General features: G+C 39.0%; 1 protein-coding gene across 8 annotated transcripts in view; it reads left to right on the top strand.

Moving 5' to 3' along the window:
- The window catches only part of NCOA2 (nuclear receptor coactivator 2), a 188,921-nt gene that overhangs the window by 138,651 nt on the left and 28,955 nt on the right, over window positions 1-21,315 (top strand). For all 8 annotated transcript variants that reach the window (XM_052704875.1, XM_052704873.1, XM_052704874.1 and 5 more), the window contains 7 exons: window positions 701-878; window positions 2,274-2,459; window positions 3,293-3,394; window positions 3,502-3,642; window positions 6,976-7,123; window positions 9,046-10,315; window positions 18,535-18,745. In XM_052704875.1, the coding sequence (XP_052560835.1) occupies window positions 701-878; window positions 2,274-2,459; window positions 3,293-3,394; window positions 3,502-3,642; window positions 6,976-7,123; window positions 9,046-10,315; window positions 18,535-18,745 (2,236 nt within the window). The remainder of the gene's footprint in view (window positions 1-700; window positions 879-2,273; window positions 2,460-3,292; window positions 3,395-3,501; window positions 3,643-6,975; window positions 7,124-9,045; window positions 10,316-18,534; window positions 18,746-21,315) is intronic.

Here is a 21,315-nt window from a genome sequence, read left to right as displayed (position 1 = left end):
AAATGCCTTATTTAGACGCTTCTGCTCAGAAAATGTTAGTGATACAGAATACTGTGGAGCTGAAGTGAAAAGATGAAATTAAACTGGTGTCAAATAAGAAAAACAAAACAGCCCTGTGAGCAGGAACTAAAACTGTGGGATCCTCTTTGCACCCCACCGCCTGCTGTCATCTGCAGGGCAGGCTGCACTCCCTTTCCCTTCCTTTTCAACCCCGCGGGTCTCACCTTCCTGGCTGCATGGGACCTGCTGCTCTGCAGATACCTTGCTGGGGATGTCAAGGGAGCCCTGCTTACTGCCTTGTGTCAGCAAGTCCTGCAGTGACTTCTGGGCTTCAGTACAGGTTTCCTACTTCATAGGTGGACTGCTAGGTAGCAGCATCTTCCTTTGTTTTATTTAGTTTGATTGGGTTTCCGTGTTTGTTTTCATGTATGGTTTTCGTTATAATGCAAGGTATGCATCTTTCCTTCTGTGCTTTTAAACTGGTTTGATATAAGTAAGATGAGGTGTTCAATATGAAACGTGTACTTTGCTATGACAAGAATATAAGAACTGGGATGGATTCAAGATGTCTTCTGAAGAAAGGTTTTTTTTGTGTTTTTTTTTTTTTTTAATACCTTTTTGTCATTCTGATTGTTTAATGTTGTGTTTCTCTCTCCACCCAAACCCTCCCTCCCTCTCTGTCTTTTTGTTTTCCTCTCAGGCCCTGGATGGGTTCTTCTTTGTAGTGAACCCCGAAGGTAATGTTGTGTTTGTTTCAGAGAATGTGACACAGTACTTAAGGTACAACCAAGAAGAGCTGATGAACACAAGCATATATAGCATCCTGCATGTAGGGGACCACAGTGAATTTGTTAAAATCCTGCTGCCCAAATCTTTAGGTATATATGTTTTCCTCTTATCATATCTTTACTTATTTAACTTTGGTTTCATAAATCAGCATTTCCGTTACTTTAGTTAATGTACTTCCACTACTTATGGCTTTGTCATATACACTATTTCTTTTTAAAATATTATATCAACTGTACCAGTGATCTATATTTTTCTCAAAGGTACCTTCTTCTTTACAAAGTTGCCTTCTTTGTTAACTGAAATATTTAAATGGATCTTTAGAGTGAATCACTAAAAGTCAGTGTTTAGCCCTGGTAGCTTTCTATCTAGGCTGTTTACCTTAAGACTGTCTAAATAAAAGAATGATGTCTTCTGCAAAATCAAAACATTCTTTATGTTAGATCTTTTATTTCAGTGGTTTCAGTCTCACTGATATTTCAGCTTATCTTTCTTTCAAAACCAGTTTTTTGTTAATTGCAGCCATTTTTGCATACAGATTAATATTGGTTTTAACATCATTATTTTTTGGAGGAGGTGCACAGAAATAGAAAGTCAATACAGCTCTCCTCATTTACTCACAGCAGCTTAAAAACTGTTATGTAATTCACTTCAGCATGTTATGACTTTGCTTATAAACCTCTGAAGAATTGAAAATGTAACACTTTTAATGGCTAAGCCCCATAAATTATGGCCTTTATTGCATTTTATGACTGCAGAGTGCAATTGAAGAGTATTTTAAATATGACCCTGCTATTTCTTCATGCGGTATTACATTAATTTGTTTTGACTGATGTCCAGTGCCTATATTGGTGCATGGCAGGATTTTGTTTCTTTTTTTACTTACGTTAAGCTCTGTGTTGAGGTTTAGTTTTATCCACCACTGCACGCAGGTAATTCTTATCCCTTCAACTTTTCCCATTGCAGCTGAGGCTATGTGTTTCAATACATTCCTGATTGCATTGCATCTTGTCTTTATAGAATGCATATGAGTTTATTTTCTTCCTATTTCTAATCTGGACACTGATTCTTATATGCTATTGCTGTTTCTTTTGTGTTAATCAGTTTTGAACTCCTACACCTGCCTTTTTTCTTCCAGGCATATAAGCTAGCATATCTTCCCAGTATAGCTTTCACTCTAGTCTATCACTTTTACATGCATGAATGGTGAGAATTTTACTCTGCTTTTCTACTGCTGCCATTATCAGTTGTTTGGAAAGGATGCAATGGCTGTACAACTTAAACAGCAATGTTTTCAAAATATGAGAATTTTATAATTACCTTGTTACATGCTGGTTTGGGCCCTAATATTAAAAGTAGATTGTTGTTAGTTAAATCAGCTTGTTTCCTGATCAGTTTACAAAGCACCTTGATTAATTTCCTGTGGATAAGCTGCAGAAAGGACTGCTGCCAAGTTTATCTCACTATATGATCTTTGCTTTGCTCAGTGAATGGGGGATCTTGGTCTGGTGACACTCCTAGGCGTAATAGCCATACCTTCAACTGTCGGATGCTTGTAAAACCACTTGCTGATTCTGAAGAAGGCCATGATAATCAGGAAGCACATCAGAAATATGAAACTATGCAGTGCTTTGCTGTTTCTCAACCAAATTCCTTCAAGGAGGACGGTGAAGGTACTTTCCACTTTCCATTTGTCTTAGTACTTTCTCTTTCCATGCTATCCCAGATAGTTATGGGACAGCAGTTTTGGTGCAGTCAATAAAGCAACCACTGAATCCTGAAAAATAGAGAAGTTTTACATTTTCCCTTTTTCATTTAACTGTGGAAGTTTACTTTTGTCTTGGATTATGAGTGTATACTCTAATGTGTACCTAATTTTTTCAGTTTAAGTTGCGAGTAACTGTGTTTGCATGAATGAGATATCCTGGTTTCATACCTCTGTATTTCCAAGAATGATTGGAAGAAAGGTTTAAATGGGCAATTTTTTGAGTTCTCAGAATGCAAAGTCAGGTGTGGTTCACCATTTCCTTTACCTTATTTTCCTTATTACTTCAGCAGGTACATTTCCTTAGATTGTATTGTAAGCATTCAGATAAGTAAAAATGATTTATTTTGAAGCTGTTACCTCAGGGACAACAAGTTTTTGGAGCACGTTAAAGAAAAGTATTGAAGAAATGTGTTCTCTGTGTATGCTTATCCTCCAAGTGGTTGAGCTACTAGAGGTAGCATAAACATGCGCCAATATCTGTGGGCCATGGTGGAGCCCTTGAATAATATTTTTTTTCTTTAAAAGAAAACAAGCACACTCTCCTGTGATGCTTAATATTGTAGGAATTAATGAAGATGTAAAACCACTGAGTTCTGTGTATCTTTGCCCTGGTATGCAATGCTATTCTTGGTTGAAAAATAATCAAACAGCATACTGAAAGTACTTCTGAATTCTTTTTGGAAACAAAATTTTCCTTCTCTATACAAATATCTAAAGTAACATTTTTTTTCCTTTAAGATTTGCAGTCTTGCTTGATTTGTGTTGCTAGAAGAGCTCCAATGAAGGAAAGGCAACTTCTTCCTTCATCAGAGAGCTTTACTACTCGCCAGGATCTACAAGGTATGTGAAAGAGAAGGGTTTTTTTATAACTTTTGTTTGTTTGTTTGTTTGTTTGTTTGTTTCCTTAAAGGAGAAATTGCTGTTATAAATGTTTTATCTAATCTCAGGCAAAATAACTTCACTGGATACTAGTAGCATGCGAGCAGCTATGAAACCTGGCTGGGAAGATTTGGTGAGAAGATGTATTCAGAGGTTCCATTCGCAACATGAGGGAGAAATATCTTTTGCCAAAAGGCATCACCAGGAAGGTTAGTTTTCATATTTTTAGCACCTTCCAAGTTTAAACTGTTTGCTATTTGTATCTATTAGTTGTGTTCTCTTTGTTATGTCTACATGCAACAGCCAAGCTTCTGGTAGTCACTTTTTCAAACTGATTTCCCTAACACACTGATGGCTCTCTTTAGAGAGGTTTTGCACCTCATTTGTTTTACCCTTCTTATTTAAACTGTGCCATATTGGAGGTGGCTTTATATAGTGAAATTACTACAGTTATTGTAAAATGCAAGACTTTGCATGTTGCCTTCCCATTCACTACACAGCATGCTTCAGAATCTCAGCTTACACGATGAGTTCGTTGACCTGCATTCCATTTCACTGCAACAAAAAATGGACTGTCACATTTCCTGTGAGAAATGCTCACTGTGGATTATCAAAGATACAGCACTCGTACTGTCGGGAGCCCTACACTGTTGTATTGTATCTAGCTGATAAGTGTTATAGGATTCTCCACAAGCACTTCTACTCAGTCAAGATTATGGAAGTAAGCTGTAGGAGGGTAATACATTGTGACAGGTTCCCCATGAGGTTTCTGCAGTAGACACTAGGTGGGAATTATTTATTTAATTTTTTCATAAATCTCTGTCACTGCTAATAATAATAACACATTTCTAAACAAAAAACCCTTTAGAAACCACTACTCTCAAAACCAGTGGAAAATAACTGGAACATTTCCAGTGAAGGGGCATCAGTCTTTGGCTCATGTTTGTAGAACAGGATTTTCTTGTGGCCTGTAACAAATGATTGCCATGGTCATTCAACAATGAGTATGCTGTGTTGGAAACTAAAATGTAATTGGAGTCTCAAATTATTCCACTGAACACGTACACAAGCACATATATCCCTTTAATCATGCAGTTTCAGTTAAGTATTCTTTAATAAGTTGTGCTTTCATGAAATCTTCACGTTCAGAACTTGTCAGCTCAAAAATATGGTAGTGTTTTTTATTACAGTTTTTGGAGTGTATAAAGTAGGAATGCTACAAGCTCACAGACTTATGCTGCTATTTCAGGCAGAGTTGAATGAGTGAGTGCAATTAAAGTTGTAGTAAGTAAGGATTTAGAGAGTAATTTCAGGTATGGATCCATCTGCAAAGATGTGATTTAGGTGTTTCCGTTATGGCATCCAGCCATGTCTTACTGCAGTCCTCTTCAAAGGATTCCAGACCAGATTAGCACCTCTTAAACACAGTGTTGAGGTTTGGGTGCCTTCTCTCAGTTATGTGCAAACTGATAAAAAATATACATCTGGGAGCATTAACTGCATCGTTGTGCAGGAAAGGCTTAGGACAGTCATATGAACTGTAAAGTTTGTTGAAATGAGGGGACTCTTCTTGTGGAAGTGAAGAGAGTAAGTGATAAGAGAAGGAGAAAAAAAACTCTGGAATTGTTTTGCTGCAAAGGATCCAGCAGTAGAGATAAATAATGGCTAAAATGTTTACTTCCCCTGCCCGGTAGCATAGAAAAGAAAAGGCATATTTGGGGCCAGAGCATCTTTCCATTTGACAGAGGAACCCCTTGCATTTTTTTTTTACTCTTAGGTTTTTGTTGTGGTTTGGGAATACAGGCAAATACAGTAGCAGTCTCCTACATGTAATTCAGTGTTACAGTGGGGAAAAAAAAATCAACATTAGCTTGATAAACAAGAAGAAAACACAAACCTTCTGAATTAACTCTCAGTAAAAAGAGCAAAATATATGGCAAGTTTTTATTGGCCACAGTCAGAAAAATAGCATTTCCTCAAGAGGAATACGGAAACATTCTTGTTTGCTTAAAGAATTAGTTTGGAAAATGATTTAAGTAGAGATTTCACTTGTATCCTGTTGGCATTGAGTATTGGAATTTCCTGATGTGGTATATGCTAAAGTTAAGAGCTTTGGACCTTCTGGTGCCCAAAGGTTAAACTGAAACAATGACATACCAAACAGTGAAATTTTGCTCTGTATTGTTTCGCAGTTGTAGGTTTTTGTTTTTCTCTACATTTTTACTCTGAAAACCCCCTCTGGTTGTTTAAATTGTGCTTCCTGTTTTCTCACTGCCTAAATAATACTTTGAAACCTTGCAGAACAATATATAACAGTGGAAGGACAGGGAAGAAAAGCAATCACAATGCGTCCTGCAAGTCTGAAAACCTGGTAGCACTGTAGCAAAGGCTATTTAATAAAGCCATGCTTGGAAAACTGTCATTTCATTGTTATAGAAAGAATAACAAGGTATCAACAAAAACAACAACAAAAAACAAGCAATGAAATGAAGATCAGATAATAATTACAATTTAAAAACAAAAAAAAAACGCCATGACAGAAAATGTGTCTGTATGAAAAACATAGGAAGTTAAAGGTATTTGTAGTGCTTTATTCCTCCTTTTTCCCTGATCAACTATATGAGCATTCTGAACTAGAATTAGTATTTCTATCCTGCCATACCTGCAATCCTAATGTAATGTAGCCTTTGAACTTTGGAAATGATGAGGCTGGTTTCACTGATGGCAAAGTGCTAACAGTAGAATCCATTAAGATTTGCTTTTTCCTAACATGATTTCCCATTTTAATTAAAGAAATGTCACAGAGGGTTACAGGAGTTAAAGAATTTAATTTGGTGAAGTTCAGATTTACACTGAAACCTTAAAGGCTGCAGAATACTGAAATGCAGTCCAGTCTAACAGCAGGTGAGGATAACAGAATCAATTTTAGTTTAGGTGATAGTATTTGCAACTTTTTCACTTATATATTGTAGTATTATTTCTTCAAAAAGTAGTAATTTATTATTCCAGCTGTTCTTATTTCTTATTGTTCCTGTGTAAGAGATTTATGCAGTTTTTAAAGTAAAAAATTATTGAGAGTAACTGCTATAAGATAATTCAAGCAGGCAATAAGGAGGAGAAGGTAGACACTAATGGAAAAAGATGATCTGGAAACTGAAGGCACTTGCATTAATCATCTTGATGTAGGCGATACAGATGAAAAAATGTATGAGCAACAAAGGGAGTTAGAAACAAGTTTGATGGAAAGCAATATGGACATCAAGGACTTCTTGACCCACTCCTAAAATAGTTTGTATTTCATAATATCTGTCCTATTATTGCTGTCACTCTTCGTAAGTTTTCCTTTGATCACTCTACAGTACGTGGGCTCCTTTATTTTATATGCAACATCACTTGTATTTATTTCTAAATTATTCCTCTGTTTTTCTGAGAAGCTACATGATGTCTGTGGTATGAGTGTTGATGGATTTAGAACATGAGTGACTAAGCTATCTGTCTCATCATTTCTCATTAATTACTTCTGTTGTTTTGCTTGCTTGCAGTGCTGAGGCAGGGACTAGCATTTAGTCCTGTTTATCGGTTTTCCTTGTCGGATGGCACTATAGTTTCTGCCCAAACAAAGAGCAAACTCATCCGTTCTCAGACTACTAGTGAACCTCAGCTTGTCATCTCCTTGCATATGCTTCACAGGTAATCCTTGTTTGTTCCACCCACACTCTGCAGGAAGAGAGGGAAAGTACAAAGTTGCCAGAGCAAATAGATTGTTTTAGGCTGATGGACCATCAGTTGGCCTATAACGGATAGCATGAGAATGAACAAGTTTTTGAAATCAACACATGCAGTGTTGGTACAGGGAGAAGACTATTTCAATATTACAGCTGGAAAAGATTATTCCAGTACTACAAGCCGCATGCTGGATTTTCAATGGATCAAAATCTTCCATTAAAAATAAAAAAAAAACTTTAATTTCTTGTTCTTAATTTCAGTATTTTAATTTCCTGTATTTCACTTAACAGGCACGATGAACGTTCCAGATGTAATTAAATTTCAAAATCTTAGGAGGGTTAAATTCCTGTCGTTCAGAATCAGTTGCATATTGGGTCTGGGTCTTCTTTAAAGAATATATTATGATTTTTAGAACTGTGCTCTAGACAAGCTGCATGATTTAACTCCCTGTCTCTCCTCATTTATTGTCTTTCCTTTTTTTTTGTGCATGGAGTAGTGGGTTTTAACCATCCAATTCTGAGAAATGCCACCACTCTCAGTCAAATAAATAGAATATTGTGGATCTCAGAAATAATTTTTTTAAAAAATTGTCACTTTGGAATTGTCAGAATTTGTTTCAAATTTTACTTGCTGATTTTAATTACCATGCTGTTTTTGTGTAACCACAGCATCACATCTTTTTTGAGAAAAAGAAAATAAATGGGATTAAAACTGAAAATCATTGTAAGGAGGCTGTAGATTTGAAACTGACCTGAGCAAATGCTCTCCGAAATCTGTTTAGCATTTCTCATGCTTTAACAAAATGGGAAGGTTTATCTCTGCTTAGTTTGTGCAAATAGAAATGTTCTTAATGTAATCAAAAATATATACTAGGAATATCCCATTAGCATTTGTTTTTGGAAGTCCAGAGTTGATTCAGTTTTTCTCAGGATCCTTTTTTTTTTTTTTCTTTTTTTTTTTTTTTTTCTTATCTACTTGCCTATAGCTCTTTTATAGCTTTTAGTATTTAGGAATAGGTCTTATTTTTCTGGTCTCAGTTCTAGCACTGAAGTAAAAAGCATTGTGCATCCTCCTGTAAGCTAATTAAAATCTACTGATGAAAAGAGAAATGAACTCTAAATGCTCTCACAAGAGGGTATTTTTTGTGTCTCTTTTCTGTTTCCTCCATCTTACAGCCTTCATCTCTAGAATACGAATTTCAGCTTGTATATGTGATTTTTTTTCTTTCCTCTCCATTTCTGAATGTCCTTGCAGGACGAGATTGCTAGCAGACCATTCCCACTCTGTAGTAGCGTCCAGTAGTTGTCTTGGTTCACATGATTTTTTGGAGCAATCTCCAAATATTCTGGCAGTGTAGAAATGTGACTTTTTAAACTTTTTTTTCACTATGAACTTGGTGGGCAAATAGCCCATTCCAGGCTTGTGCTAGGGCTAGCTCATAGATATTCAGAGCTCCATCAAACAGCTGTCTACAGCTGTCTTGCAAAATATGTATTTGTTTGGATCATATGTTTGAGATGAGATTTCTCTGTTATGGAAGTTAGCTCTTGCTGAACTGTAGAGGAAAGAAATACATTAAAGGGAGAGAGTCTGAAATTATAACCTATCTGCATTTCTAATGACTGTCATTTAAATGAGGTCTAATTTTGTTTTTCCTCTATTCTGCTGATTTGTTAATGAGCAGCAGAAAAACCATACTGTTAATGTGCAGCCATGTTGGTGGCTGTATGTCATGCTTGTCAAAATGTCAATTTGTTTTTAGTTGTAGGTTTGCTATGTTATTTTAAAGTGAGGTTTGGGGTTTGTTTCTTTTTCTGTAACATAATTGCAAGCTGGCCACTGTCATTTTATCTAATGGATTGTTTTTCCTTCCCCTTGCCACATAGAGAGCAGAATGTCTGTGGAATGAATCAGGATTTGACTGGACAAGGAATGGGAAAGATATTGAACCCAATTAGCTCCAGCAGCCCTGCCCATCAGGCCATGTGCAGTGGGAACCCAGGTCAGGATATGACCATCAGTAGCAATATGAATTTTGCCATAAATGGCCCAAAGGAACAAATGGGCATGCCAGCAGGCAGATTTGGTGGTTCAGGGGGAATGAACCATGTGTCAAGCATCCAAGCATCCACTCCTCAGGGTAGTAACTATGCACTAAAAATGAATAGCCCCTCTCAAAGCAGCCCTGGCATGAACCCAGGGCAGCCAAACTCTATGCTTTCCCCAAGGCATCGCGTGAGCCCTGGAGTGGCAGGCAGTCCTCGAATCCCACCTAGTCAGTTCTCCCCTGCAGGAAGCTTGCATTCACCCGTGGGAGTTTGCAGCAGCACAGGAAATAGCCATAACTACACCAACAGTTCCCTGAATGCCCTTCAGGCCCTCAGTGAGGGCCATGGAGTTTCTCTAGGATCCTCGTTGGCTTCACCTGACCTAAAAATGGGAAATTTACAAAATTCCCCTGTGAACATGAACCCTCCTCAGTTAAGCAAGATGGGAAGCCTGGACTCTAAAGACTGCTTTGGACTCTATGGGGAGCAATCAGAAGGTACAACTGGACAAACAGAGAGCAGCTGCCATTCAGGAGAACAGAAAGATAACAGTGAGAGCAGCGTACCACCGGCAGTAAGTGGTGAGAGACCTGATGGACAGAATAAGCTGCATGATGGAAAAAGCCAGACAAAGCTCTTACAGTTGCTGACCACCAAATCGGATCAGATGGAGCCTTCGCCTTTGTCCAGTACTATGGGAGATATCAGCAAGGACTCCACGGGAGGGTTGCCTGGGTCTGGTTCGGCACATGGAACCTCACTCAAGGAGAAGCATAAAATTTTGCACAGACTATTGCAGGATAGTAGTTCTCCTGTAGATTTGGCCAAGCTCACAGCAGAGGCCACAGGAAAAGAGCTGAACCAGGAGTCCAGTAGCACAGCTCCTGGTTCAGAGGTGACTGTTAAACAGGAGCCAGTGAGTCCTAAGAAGAATAATAATGCACTACTTCGCTACTTGCTAGATAAAGATGATACTAAAGATATTGGTTTACCAGACATACCCCCAAAACTGGAGCGGTTGGACAGTAAGACAGACCCTTCCGGTAGCACAAAGTTAATACCTATGAGGACAGAAAAAGAAGAGATAAGCTTTGAGCCTAATGAACAGGTAAGCAAATCTTTGTATTATGTGTAAGTCACATGTTCCAAATCTGTGTTATCTCCTTTTAAATTTTTTCCCAAACTTCCTCTACTGGTAATTTTTCGATGCCTGAGGCTGTTTATGAGTAAACTGTTATCTGTCTTTTGAAATCCAGTGTTTTGAAATCCAATCTTCTCTCAGTTTTCCAGTTTATGTTATTAGATTGTGGTCATCGTTGTGTCTAAAAGAGCAGAGCGGTTGTGTGATTGACAGGCTCAGCCTGGAAAGAGGAACTGAAGGCAGGGGAACTTTTCCCAGCTGGTAGTCAGACCTAAGAGAAGATACTGACAATTGTTGGGTGATGCTAACTAAGTGACAGCTTTTCCCACAGGCTGTTGTTGCATGGCTAGATGGGCTTGTGACCTAGCCTAGCATAGCAAGCTGCACTTCTCCTGTTTAAGGCAGGTTTATGTGCAAGGACAGGAGCTGTTTAAAAAGAGTGGTATCACCTTGGTATCACGTGTGCTTGTGCTATGCTTGCTTGATCTGCAAATTAAAATCAAGGCAAATCGGCTTCCTTTGGTTTAATGCCAGTTATTTTTTGGTGTTGACTTTTTTACTTAAAGTTTTATATTCAACCCCAAGCCCTGTAGATGGTTAGCTGTTCAGTGCATTTCATTTCTCACAGTATGTTATTTTGCATCCTGTATTTTTCATGGTTCTGTGCAAGATTTTTTGTTGCTGTGCCGCTCTTGTTAGGGCCTATGCTAAAAAAAAATCTCAATTTGTAGCCTTTGTGCAGAAATTCTTCTCTAAAATACAAGCATTTCCTAACATTGCTTTAACTCTTCTGTTTCAGTAGAATTTGACAGCTATGTGCCATTAAGTCAGTTGTGGTTTTTATATCCACCATGTGCTTTAGAGGGAAACTGAGTCAAATTACACTAATTTCTGTGGGGATTAATCCTCAGGCCTGGATATCAGTCATTCTGAATACAGCTAATATTTTGTTATTGCCTGCAGATGGAGGGCTCAAATTCTCTTTGAAAATTTATACTTTGCTAAGCTAGAAAAACTTGGATAATTGAGAAACTCACAGCTAAACTGGCTAGAGTAAGCTATTGTAAAGATATCTAAATAATTTTATTTCTTAGTTCAGATCCTACGCATTGAAGTCAATGGTATTATCTCAGATAATACTGGATTGAAAGCATAGATCCTTCAATCCTCAGTGTTTGATACTGTACAGGAATTTAGTATTTAATAGTCACCAGAAAAATTACGTCTGTGTATGTAAGGAGCCGAGTAGATAAAAATCATGACCTTCAGATGGTTTGCTCTCCAAAAATAAAAAGTTTTGAAGAATTGAAATTTTCTCGTTCATGATCTCTGTGAAGAAAACAGGAGTGAGCTTAGCTGTGAACCTATTCTCAAAGGGCAGGTAGCTGTCTAAAGGGAAGATAGCAATCTAGTTTAAGCTAGTCCTATAGGCTTCTGTTAGGGTTGATGGGGAAAAAAAATAGAAAAATACTTAGGAGAGAGCAGTGGGGAGGACAGTATGGAATTTTCCTAATGTGTGTTTAAAGTAGTGAAGGTGAGCTGCTGTCTAGCAATGTCTCTGCTGACTAATGGTAGCCTGGACAGCTACTTTAAATTGAGCTGCCTTGTCTTCGTGAGTAAAGATAGGCAGGTTGAGTCTCACCCTAAATACAAACATGTAACTGTAAGACTAACCTGAAAGAAAGAGGTTTCAGTTTCTTCAAGTATTGACCATCTCAAGCATTTGAAAACTGGGCTCCCAACATTATGAACTCAATAAAATGAATAGTCTCTTCATTTTTTATTTTTAGGCTTTATATTTCTGAGGTCAGGGATGGGTTTGTTGGGGCTGGAGTACGGACTGTAGATGTATTGCCCTGTTTAAAGTTTGAAGGCAGAGGTTCTCCCTCAGGAGAGAAGGAGCTGGAGGTGCAGGAAGGGCCAGGAGCCGGGCCTGCAGGAGCTGTGATGTTAGGGCTGAAGTGCTGGGGCTTGCTTGGTGCTGAGGCAAGGAGAAGCCAAACCCACAGCAGCCACGTACAGCTATTGGGTCATGACAGAGGGGCTTTTGTTGTTCATCCCGGTTTAAAATAGTTTTAAACCCTACTTAAAATGCAGCGCAACTTGGAGCTGAGTAAACAAGAGAAATCCAACCTGGATAGGAGAGGAAATGGTGGGGAATATAAAATAATGTAAGCATTTATCTAGCTGGAGGCCAGGCCTTTATACAAATAACCACTTTACTCCAATTATAAAATCACTGAAAATATTTAGCATCAAAAACTCTTCAGCTTTGGAAGACGGTCTCCCACAGGAAGTGCTCATTGCCTAAATTTAGATCAAAGCTGGAACTATTTAGTACAAGACTGGAACACAGATTCTTGTGCTAAATTCTTCCATTCTCCTGCGTCCTTTTCCCTCCCCCCCCCCCCTTCTTCCTCCTGTATGTAAAAATTAGCTGTGTGCTTGTGTTACCTATTTTGCAGGTTTATTTAAAACTTCTCATCCCCAAGGAATGTTGTACTTTTAAGCAATTAGTCACTTGAGTGTGCAGTTTCTTTGGAAACTGCCGTGGAGCGGCACTGGGATGGCTTCTGCAAAGGGTGCTCGGGGGCAGAAGAGCCACTACATTTTCTCCTTTTACTTCTGGTGTGACTTTCTGAGCAGGAAATGCTTTGAAGTGCACCAGTCACCTAAAAATAGCAGTCTTCTAGGTAGTGAGTTTAAACATACACTTCTGTGGAGACCAGCAACTGACAGGAAACCTTTCTCAAATGGCAGTGTGTATTTCCAGGACCTCTGCACCTTTTTTCCTTCCTTGGTGTGATGAGGGTTATCATGCTTTGTTAGGCTGATTGCTGTTCCAGTTCAGACCACTGTGGGGAAGAGGATGAGAGAGAGACCTGCAGGACTGCTGCTGTTAAGTACGTGAGCACTTGTGCTGTTCTCTGCTACTAAACAGGGAAAGCAGTGGGATCATAAGTTTTGCAGCTACAGATTTGTTACAGAGGTTGTCCCTCAGCAGTGAGCCAGCCCAGAGCACTATTGTGGGGCTGCTGTGGCAGGACTTCACCCCTCATTCTCCTGCCATGTGCTCCTCTGCTTCTGCTGTCTCTCAAAACAAAGAGCACACACACTGCTGCTGTTCTGCAGGAGCCCATGATGAAGAATCAACATTTTCGGGCTACTTCCCTCCAAAGTGAAACAAAACACAATGTAATGCCCAGGCTCTCCTTGCCCCTTCGTAGAGCCAATAACTGAATCTCTTTCATCTGCTCCATCACTGACTTTAGGAGACACTTGAGAAACCTGCCTGACACTATCTGACACTAATGTTCTTCATCAGCTCTGACAGAGACAGCTTGGAGGCAAATGAGAATGTAGGGAAGCATCACAGAAACATCATGCACTGAAAAATGTTATCTATTGCAACACAAAAGAAACATTCTGTTTTGCTATTTTGCACTGCAAAACTCTCGTAAAACTGGGTGTGGATTAAGATGTTCATATTACAGATAAAGAAGCCAAGATGTAGGAACGTGACATGGCTTATCCTCCGAGAAAACACTTGGCATAGTATGGAGTGAAATTCTCATCTCTAGAAGTATTAGCCTCTTGTTTAGCCAGGAGACAGTATAGACAGTCTGTTTGTCTGACAGGAACTTTGTAATGCTACTCTCTCCACCAGTGCTGTTCCAGAAATCTTCATAAGCATGTACCTTTTTCTCCCAAAATTCACATAGTGCTTTGGTGTCCCTCATACATCTTGTGAACATTGCTATCCCCTTGCTTTACTTGGAAACTAGTAATGGCCTGACACTAAATTGTCTCCTCTAAACACATCCCTGATCTTCCAAAAAGCCTGTTTCTTAGAGTCAGAGTCTATTAGATGTATTATAGATGCTGGTTTCTTCTCAAAATTCTATCAGAACCTTAGATTGGGAATTCCATTTTCTGAATAGCTTTTAGTTACGGTTCTAGAAGTCTATTTCCAGAAGTTAGTAGTAGATGATCCTTACAATAAAACAGGGTACCTTTTTTTTGTTGCAGTTAGCAGAGAGGAAGACACAATATTGATTCCAATTCTGACTTACATTTTCCTCTTTTTAATTCTCTTATTTGTGGCTAGATTTAAGCAGAGATTTCTTGTTTTCTTTTTACTTTTCATGGTCAAATGTTTGCCTGTGCCGAGGAGGCAGCTAGTGAGCTAAACTGTAACTATACCTTCCTTCTATAATCCTCAGGTTGTGTCCACACCTAAAGCCATCCTGTGGTAAGCAAAACGTCCAAGGTGGCTTCATCACATATGGTTGTAAGGGAGTTTGGAATGCGGTGTCAACGCATGCAAGCTGTGGGCATTGCCCATGGTGAAAAAGAGCTCTCCAGAGAGTGCAGAGTTCAGGGCATTATCCAGTCTTAATCTATAGAAAGATTCCCTCAGGGGAAGCTGGGCTTTGACGTGGCAGCATTTCCAAACCAAACTGCATGTTTAGGTGTTGCTGTTTTAGTTGTGCTAAAAGAATTCTATTGATACATGGACTTGCTTTATGTGATGGTGGTAAGTACTTAGAAAACAGGTGCTTTTTCAAATGGAAAAAGAATTTCTAAGCACAAACTAATGTATTCTAGGACCTAGTGTCTCAGTTCCAAGGAAATGGATGGAATTGTGTTGTTTAGAGGTAGTAAAAATATATGCACAAGAACTTTCTTGTGATGCTTTGCACTTTATCAGGAATTTTTTTTTCCTGTTTTTAATTCATGACAAATAATTGCTTTGCAGGGAGTTTAGGGTGTGCCTTCTATTTACATAAAGTTCAATCTAGACCATTAACAAAATAAATACGGAGTATAAATAAAAGAAAGATCCCATGAAACTTACCAAGTAAATATTTTAACACTACTTTCTACACATATGGTGCCATTTGAGGGTGGGTCTGGTAAAACTCAGGCTAACATTATCTTGGTGTTTTTGCAACAGTTGAGAACCCTCACCTCATCAAAAATTAAAGATAAAATATTTATCTTTATTGATATTGATCATGCTAAAGCCAAAAAAAAAAAAAGAAGAAGAAATAAAAAAGAAAGGTTATGTATTTATGTTGTATTTGGCCTTTCGTTGCTTCTTCCTGGGAGGAATTAAAGGCACTGCGGGGAGTGCTGTTTTCTGACACGTTTGTATCATATGTTTTCTTTGTTTTTTAGTTTGTTATTTCGTGATATTTTTTAATGTTTGATGTTTAAACAAATTGCAGTAGCCAGAATGTTTAAAAAAAAAACCTCCACAAATTCAAAGGAAAAAACTCTGCAACACGTAAAAATTTCCCTCTCTGTTGTCTAAAATATGCTTAATGAAGGCCATATGTCTTAATTCCCCCAAAGAGTATTGAATCATCCTTTTATAATTCATGATACTCTACATCAGCCTCCTCTACCAGCTCTTGCAGCCTTCTTCCATCAGCTCTCCCAGTGCTCAAAATGCAGCTTCTGTAAACATTTCTTGAGTGTCTCTTGCTTGGAGTGCCTTTTTGAATCTGCTTATCACCTGTCCTCGTAATGATTTAGGTTTCTTCTAATGACATTCAATTCCTCTTGGCTCGACCTTTTCTGTTGCTATGCTGTGTCAACCAAACTGCCTGTACGAGCCTGGGAGGTAGCGAGGCAGCATGGGGATTTGTCAAGAGCAGGCAATGTCAGACCCATCTATTTTCCTTCTGCAACAGGGTAACAGGCTTTTTGGCTGAAATGAAGCAGCGTATGCTGTGCATCTTGATTTTAGTAAGGCTTTTTGGCACTGTTACACGAGGCGTTCTCGTAAGCAGATCAGAGATGCATGGTCAAGATGAAACTACTGTGAGTGGATAGGAAGCTGCTTAGAAATCCTTACACACAGTGTAATTATTTAAGGATTCACTGTCAAAGTGGAAGTACTGCTGGAATTTGAGCAGCAGCTATTCCATATTTCAGTTAACATAAACGACCTGGTGCTAGGATGGAGGACATTTAGTAAGACTGTGTGTGATACTTGAATGTCTGAAAATACTTTGGAGGACAAAATTTGATTTCATTTGAAAGTAGGATATAATGTTGGCAAAACCTTAGGAGAATACTGAGGATGAATAAATGCTATTTATTACAATTAGGCAAGAATAATGGCACAAAGAAAAAAAAAAAAAGAGATGGAGAGCAACCAAAGTGTGGTCTGGACACTGCAACAGGACTGTGGGTGAGCTGAAGGCAGATCACGGGATCATCAAGAGTGATAACAGGTCTCGAAAATAGGTTATAGGTTGCAGAAAATTTGAAGATTTGAGATTGCTTGACTTTAGCCTCAAACCTTACAAGGCATGAAGCAGCTTTCAAATGCTGAAAAAATTAGAAGGCAGAAGAACACAATTCGTTCTCCAGATTCAAAATGCATCTGGATGGAAGGGCCTAAATTCCAGTGGGGGAAGTGTAGGAGAAAAAAAATACTTGAACGTTAGGGATGGTAGAGTGCTGAAAGAAATTCTCTGGGGAAGCTGTGGATTTTGTCACTGCCTTTCTCTAACAAGAGGTTATATCAGCTTCTATAGGTTATGGCATATACTGATTGTCTGCCCCGAGGCTTTAAACTTCTTCCAGCTCCAGTTCCAGATTCTGTGATTTTTTACCACTTTGCCACCAATACCAGCCTCCAGATCACCCACATGCTGCTTTTTAACTGAGTAAACCCTTCCCTGTCTGCACTATATAGTCTGATCTATAGGACTACAAGGTTATGTGGAATCATGTTTTTATCATTTTATGTGCTTTAACATTTTATGCATTATCATGTTTTTCTGCAGTAAATGATCCAAAAAAGGTATGGAGAGATGTAACTTAGAGACAGCCTAGCTACCTTTGAGTAAAAGAGCTCAGCTGTCCAGGAGCAGGTTAGCTGTGGCAGCAGGAGTTGAATACAGCATTAGCACACCACTTCTTAGCTAGACCAAGCAGCTCGGTAGACAGTTGAAGTTATTTCAGCTCAGGTATTTCTTCTCTACTTGCTGACCTCTGCAGCACAAGCTCTCTGTGAATATAAGCAAACAAGCTCATGAAGTGGTGGGTGAACGAAAAAGAACAAGAATGGTATCCTGGTGTGTGTATGTTCGTGGTGCTGTGGCTCCGTTCCCTTTCCATCCAGTCTGCTTCAAGCTGCGCTCCTCTTCTGTGTTTGTAGACTCCTAAGGAAGATGCTGATTTAGGGGTGATTTTTATTATAAATACTACCATAAAATGTTTCCTGTACTTAGAGGTAACTGAGATTGTACTGCTTATTTGTAGCTATTACCCAACAGAGTTTTAAAAGTCTTTCCAGTTTAAAGTAGGATTAGAAAAATAATAATTGTAATCCAACTTTCAGTGAGCCGTTTCTAATTCTCAGTGCTCATAGACAGAGAGGTCAACAAAAGCAATCCTGGTGAAAAGTAACATTTTTAAGAAATACACGCAGGTCAGCATTTATGTTAGTGTAGGATGAACTTTATGTTTTTTGCCATTTTCATTTCATGTTAGATTTCTATTGAATTGAATGTAATTAGATTTCTTTCTTGCTGTAGAGAAGTTACTTTCACAGATCTGGAAAGCTGTGAGCAAAATGAATTCCTAATCTAGTAACTAGTTGACAGTTGTTAATTTATAGAGCTTCACTGAAACATCTACTTCTTGCCAGCTAAGTTCTATACAGATATTCACTGTTACGATTTTTAATGTAAGAAAGAAAATACGCATGGGGAATTGTTTTAGCCATGAAGCAACTTTTCCATCATATGCTTTTAATCAAGTCATAAAGAGACTGGAAATACAACTGTGCTGAAAGCAGTATTTGTTATACCTACATAAATCCCCATCTTCATCACTGTGGGATCTCTTTCCCTGCCAAATTACACATGCTGCCTGCACAGATGATGGCAAGAAGCCTCCTGGTTCCCACTGGCACGAGGTATGCGTTGTGTGGCTGCGTGCATCCCAGTGCCAGGGTCCTGAAGGGAGTGCCCACGCTGCCTGCAGTGCCAAGCTCCCCAAAGCAAGACGGGTGAGTCCCAGGCAGCCTTCAGTCCCTTTCTGACAAGTTGGTGAGCTTCCTTTGGGCTGCTTGGAGGAAACATATGAAGGCCCTGCCCTGAAGCACGAGCAGGGCATCGGGAGCAGGCGAGCAGCAACGTGTGTTGTGTTTTCTCTGTTTGCAGCCAGGCAGCGAGTTGGATAACTTGGAGGAGATCCTGGATGACCTACAGAACAGCCAGCTACCGCAGCTTTTCCCAGAGAGCCGCCCAGGCGCGCCGGCAGGCTCGGTCGACAAGCAAGCCATCATCAATGACCTCATGCAGCTCACCAGTGACAGCAGCCCCGGCACGGCTGTGGCCACCCAGAAACCAGCAATGAGGATTTCACAGAGCAGTGAGTCCGGCTTGCGCATGGGCAGGGAAAGAGTGTGGAGCCCAAAGTGGGGCTGCCGTGCCTGTGGGCCTGCGGCAGGGGAGGAACGAGGCAGCAACTCAGTCTTCCCCGTTGTTGTGCAGTGGCGTAGCGCCATCTGCGGTCATCTCGCTCTGAAACAGTCGGAGATTGCATCTCAATCGCACAGTGCACTTAGATCCTTTCTAAAGGAGATTTAAGGTGTGCTCTCAAAATAAACATTTCTGTTGGAAAGTGCTACAGTTATGGGTGATGCTGCTGCTGCAGGGCTCTTGGCATCAAGAGTGTGTGTGTTTTGTGTTGATGTCGGTTGCTCTTTCTCAATAGTTCTTTCCATAAACAGGACAAGTGAGGCTTTTTGAAGCATGACAGAATTCTTTTCCACAGAATTAATAGAAAGATGTATGATTAAGAAGAAATACCTAAATTTGATATGAAATTGTGGCTCCTAGTTGAGTCATTTCCAGCTGACTGTTTTCCTTAACTTTATCGATTAATCACGATTGAAATGTTGGTATGCCACCATAAAATAGTGGAAAGAAAGCAAGTAAGGCAGCAGTTTTATCAGCTATGAATGCTGAAGAAGATATTATACAGAGTTGCTGTTTCCCATTGTTTTTTTTCCCATTGTCTAGGACGGCAGCATCTGTTCACTTCCTTAAATGTATACTGGAGGGCTTTTTTTATAAAATGGAGTTTAGATAATATTCTTAATTAAGTGTAGCCATTCTGATTCTTTTTTTTTTTTTAATATATAACATAATTTGACTAAGAAGCTTTTAAGGCCAATTTGGATGGGGCCCTGAATGGCCTGATCTAGCGGGTGGCAACCCTGCCCACGGCATAAGGTTGGAGCTCTTTAAGGTCCCTTACAACCTTAGCCATTCTATGAGTCTATGGAATTTAGTTCTTAGAAATGTTCAAGTAGTTATTAATGTTTACATTAACGCCACTACAGACCTTTGCAATACAATTTGTTGAAATGGAATGCGAGTACAGGAGTCCTAACAGCAGCAGTACCTGCCAGGAAAAAAATCTCCGTGCCTCTGAAATCTTCAATATATTCTTTCTGAAGCATGGTCTCTCCTGGCTCCTTTCAGCTTCTCAGAGTTAAGCCTTTGCTTTGGCTTATAAGTGTTCAGAACCAGTCTGATTGGGCTCTAAGTCCCATCCAGCCTGCTACGTATATATATAGAGAGAGATTATATATCTATACATGCACAATATAATATACAATAATATATTGACTGAAATTGTTTTCCTTTTTGTCCTATAAATACAAGTATTATTCACTCTATTTCTAGGTATTACATAACACAGGGGACTTTGCAATCATTTTCATATCTTTGACTTTAAATCTGCTTTCAAAGCTGTTGGAAGTGTAGTAAAAGTATGATTATCAATGAGAGTATCTTGGTGTGTAACAGCAGTTTTGAAAAAGAAGCATCCTGTTTACAAAGTAAATTAAAAACCAATTTTTCCCCCATCTAGCTCAGTCTTGTGTTTGCGCCTAATTCTACTAGGGATTTTCTGCCTTATTTTCATGCAGAAAACAAGTGCATGGGAGTAGTGAGTGGCTTTTAATATGTTCACAGAACATCAGTGTAAAATGAATTTCAAACTATTTTTTTCCCCAAAGAAATAACCTGCTTTCATTTTTTTTTTTTAAGTTGTATATGAAAATACCTCAAATAATTTGACCTGTTACAAATATATATTTTTTAACTGTTGAGCACTGCTAGATTTGCCAAATTCTTAGGAGTTTGTTGCTTGAGGAGCAGGGAGCCTTCTTCAGTCCCATCGTAACCAAAAGCAGAATGTGTGATCTGAGCACCGTCACATCTGTGTTGTTCATTCGTGCTGCATTTCCAGCTTTGCTTTTTGTAGGATCAGGGATTGCTTGCAATTAGGCATGTAGTAACTTACTCACCTATGTGATCTTTCAGGCTTACAGGGAAAACTGTTCTGAAATCATCAGTAGTGATGAGTTTTGGGTCAATCCAAGACTTTATGGTGGCATTTTTGTCTTGTAAGTTAATTTATTTGCTTCTCTGGACAGACAGTAAAAACAAAAGCATGACCATTTATTCATTGTTGCTGAATCATGGAAGTATTTATTAATGACAAAAATAAAATAAAGTAAAATAAAATAAAATAGGAAGGAGATGTGGAGATGGAGCTACAGGATCAGATATAGACTCAATCTGTCCTTAATTTTGGTAATTTCTCCAAGGACACAGTTTATGCTGGAAAAATTTCAAGATAGATTATTCCTAACAATCTGCCCGCAATTACAGTCCTACTAGGTGTAAGATTAACTGTGGCAGTAGTATGCACATCACATAGTGGTATGTTTTGCTGCAGTGACCCTCTAAGTTAAAGTATCACTTAAGGTTTTTAAAAAGGTAAGTCATATCTCTTTCAGTGTCAGAATGTTCCATTTTGAAATTTACATGAAAATGTCAAGAAGGGATGTTTCTCAGACAGATGGAATGGGTAAATTAAGCAGCATTAAATAGCTCAGCCCAAAGCTTTGAATGTGTTTGGGTTCT

This window comes from Tympanuchus pallidicinctus, unplaced genomic scaffold (assembly GCF_026119805.1).
Source record: "Tympanuchus pallidicinctus isolate F22 unplaced genomic scaffold, pur_lepc_1.0 scaffold5, whole genome shotgun sequence".
Lineage (NCBI taxonomy): Eukaryota > Metazoa > Chordata > Aves > Galliformes > Phasianidae > Tympanuchus > Tympanuchus pallidicinctus.
Note: the sequence above shows the minus strand (reverse complement) of the source record. Positions and strands in the feature narration are given on the sequence as shown.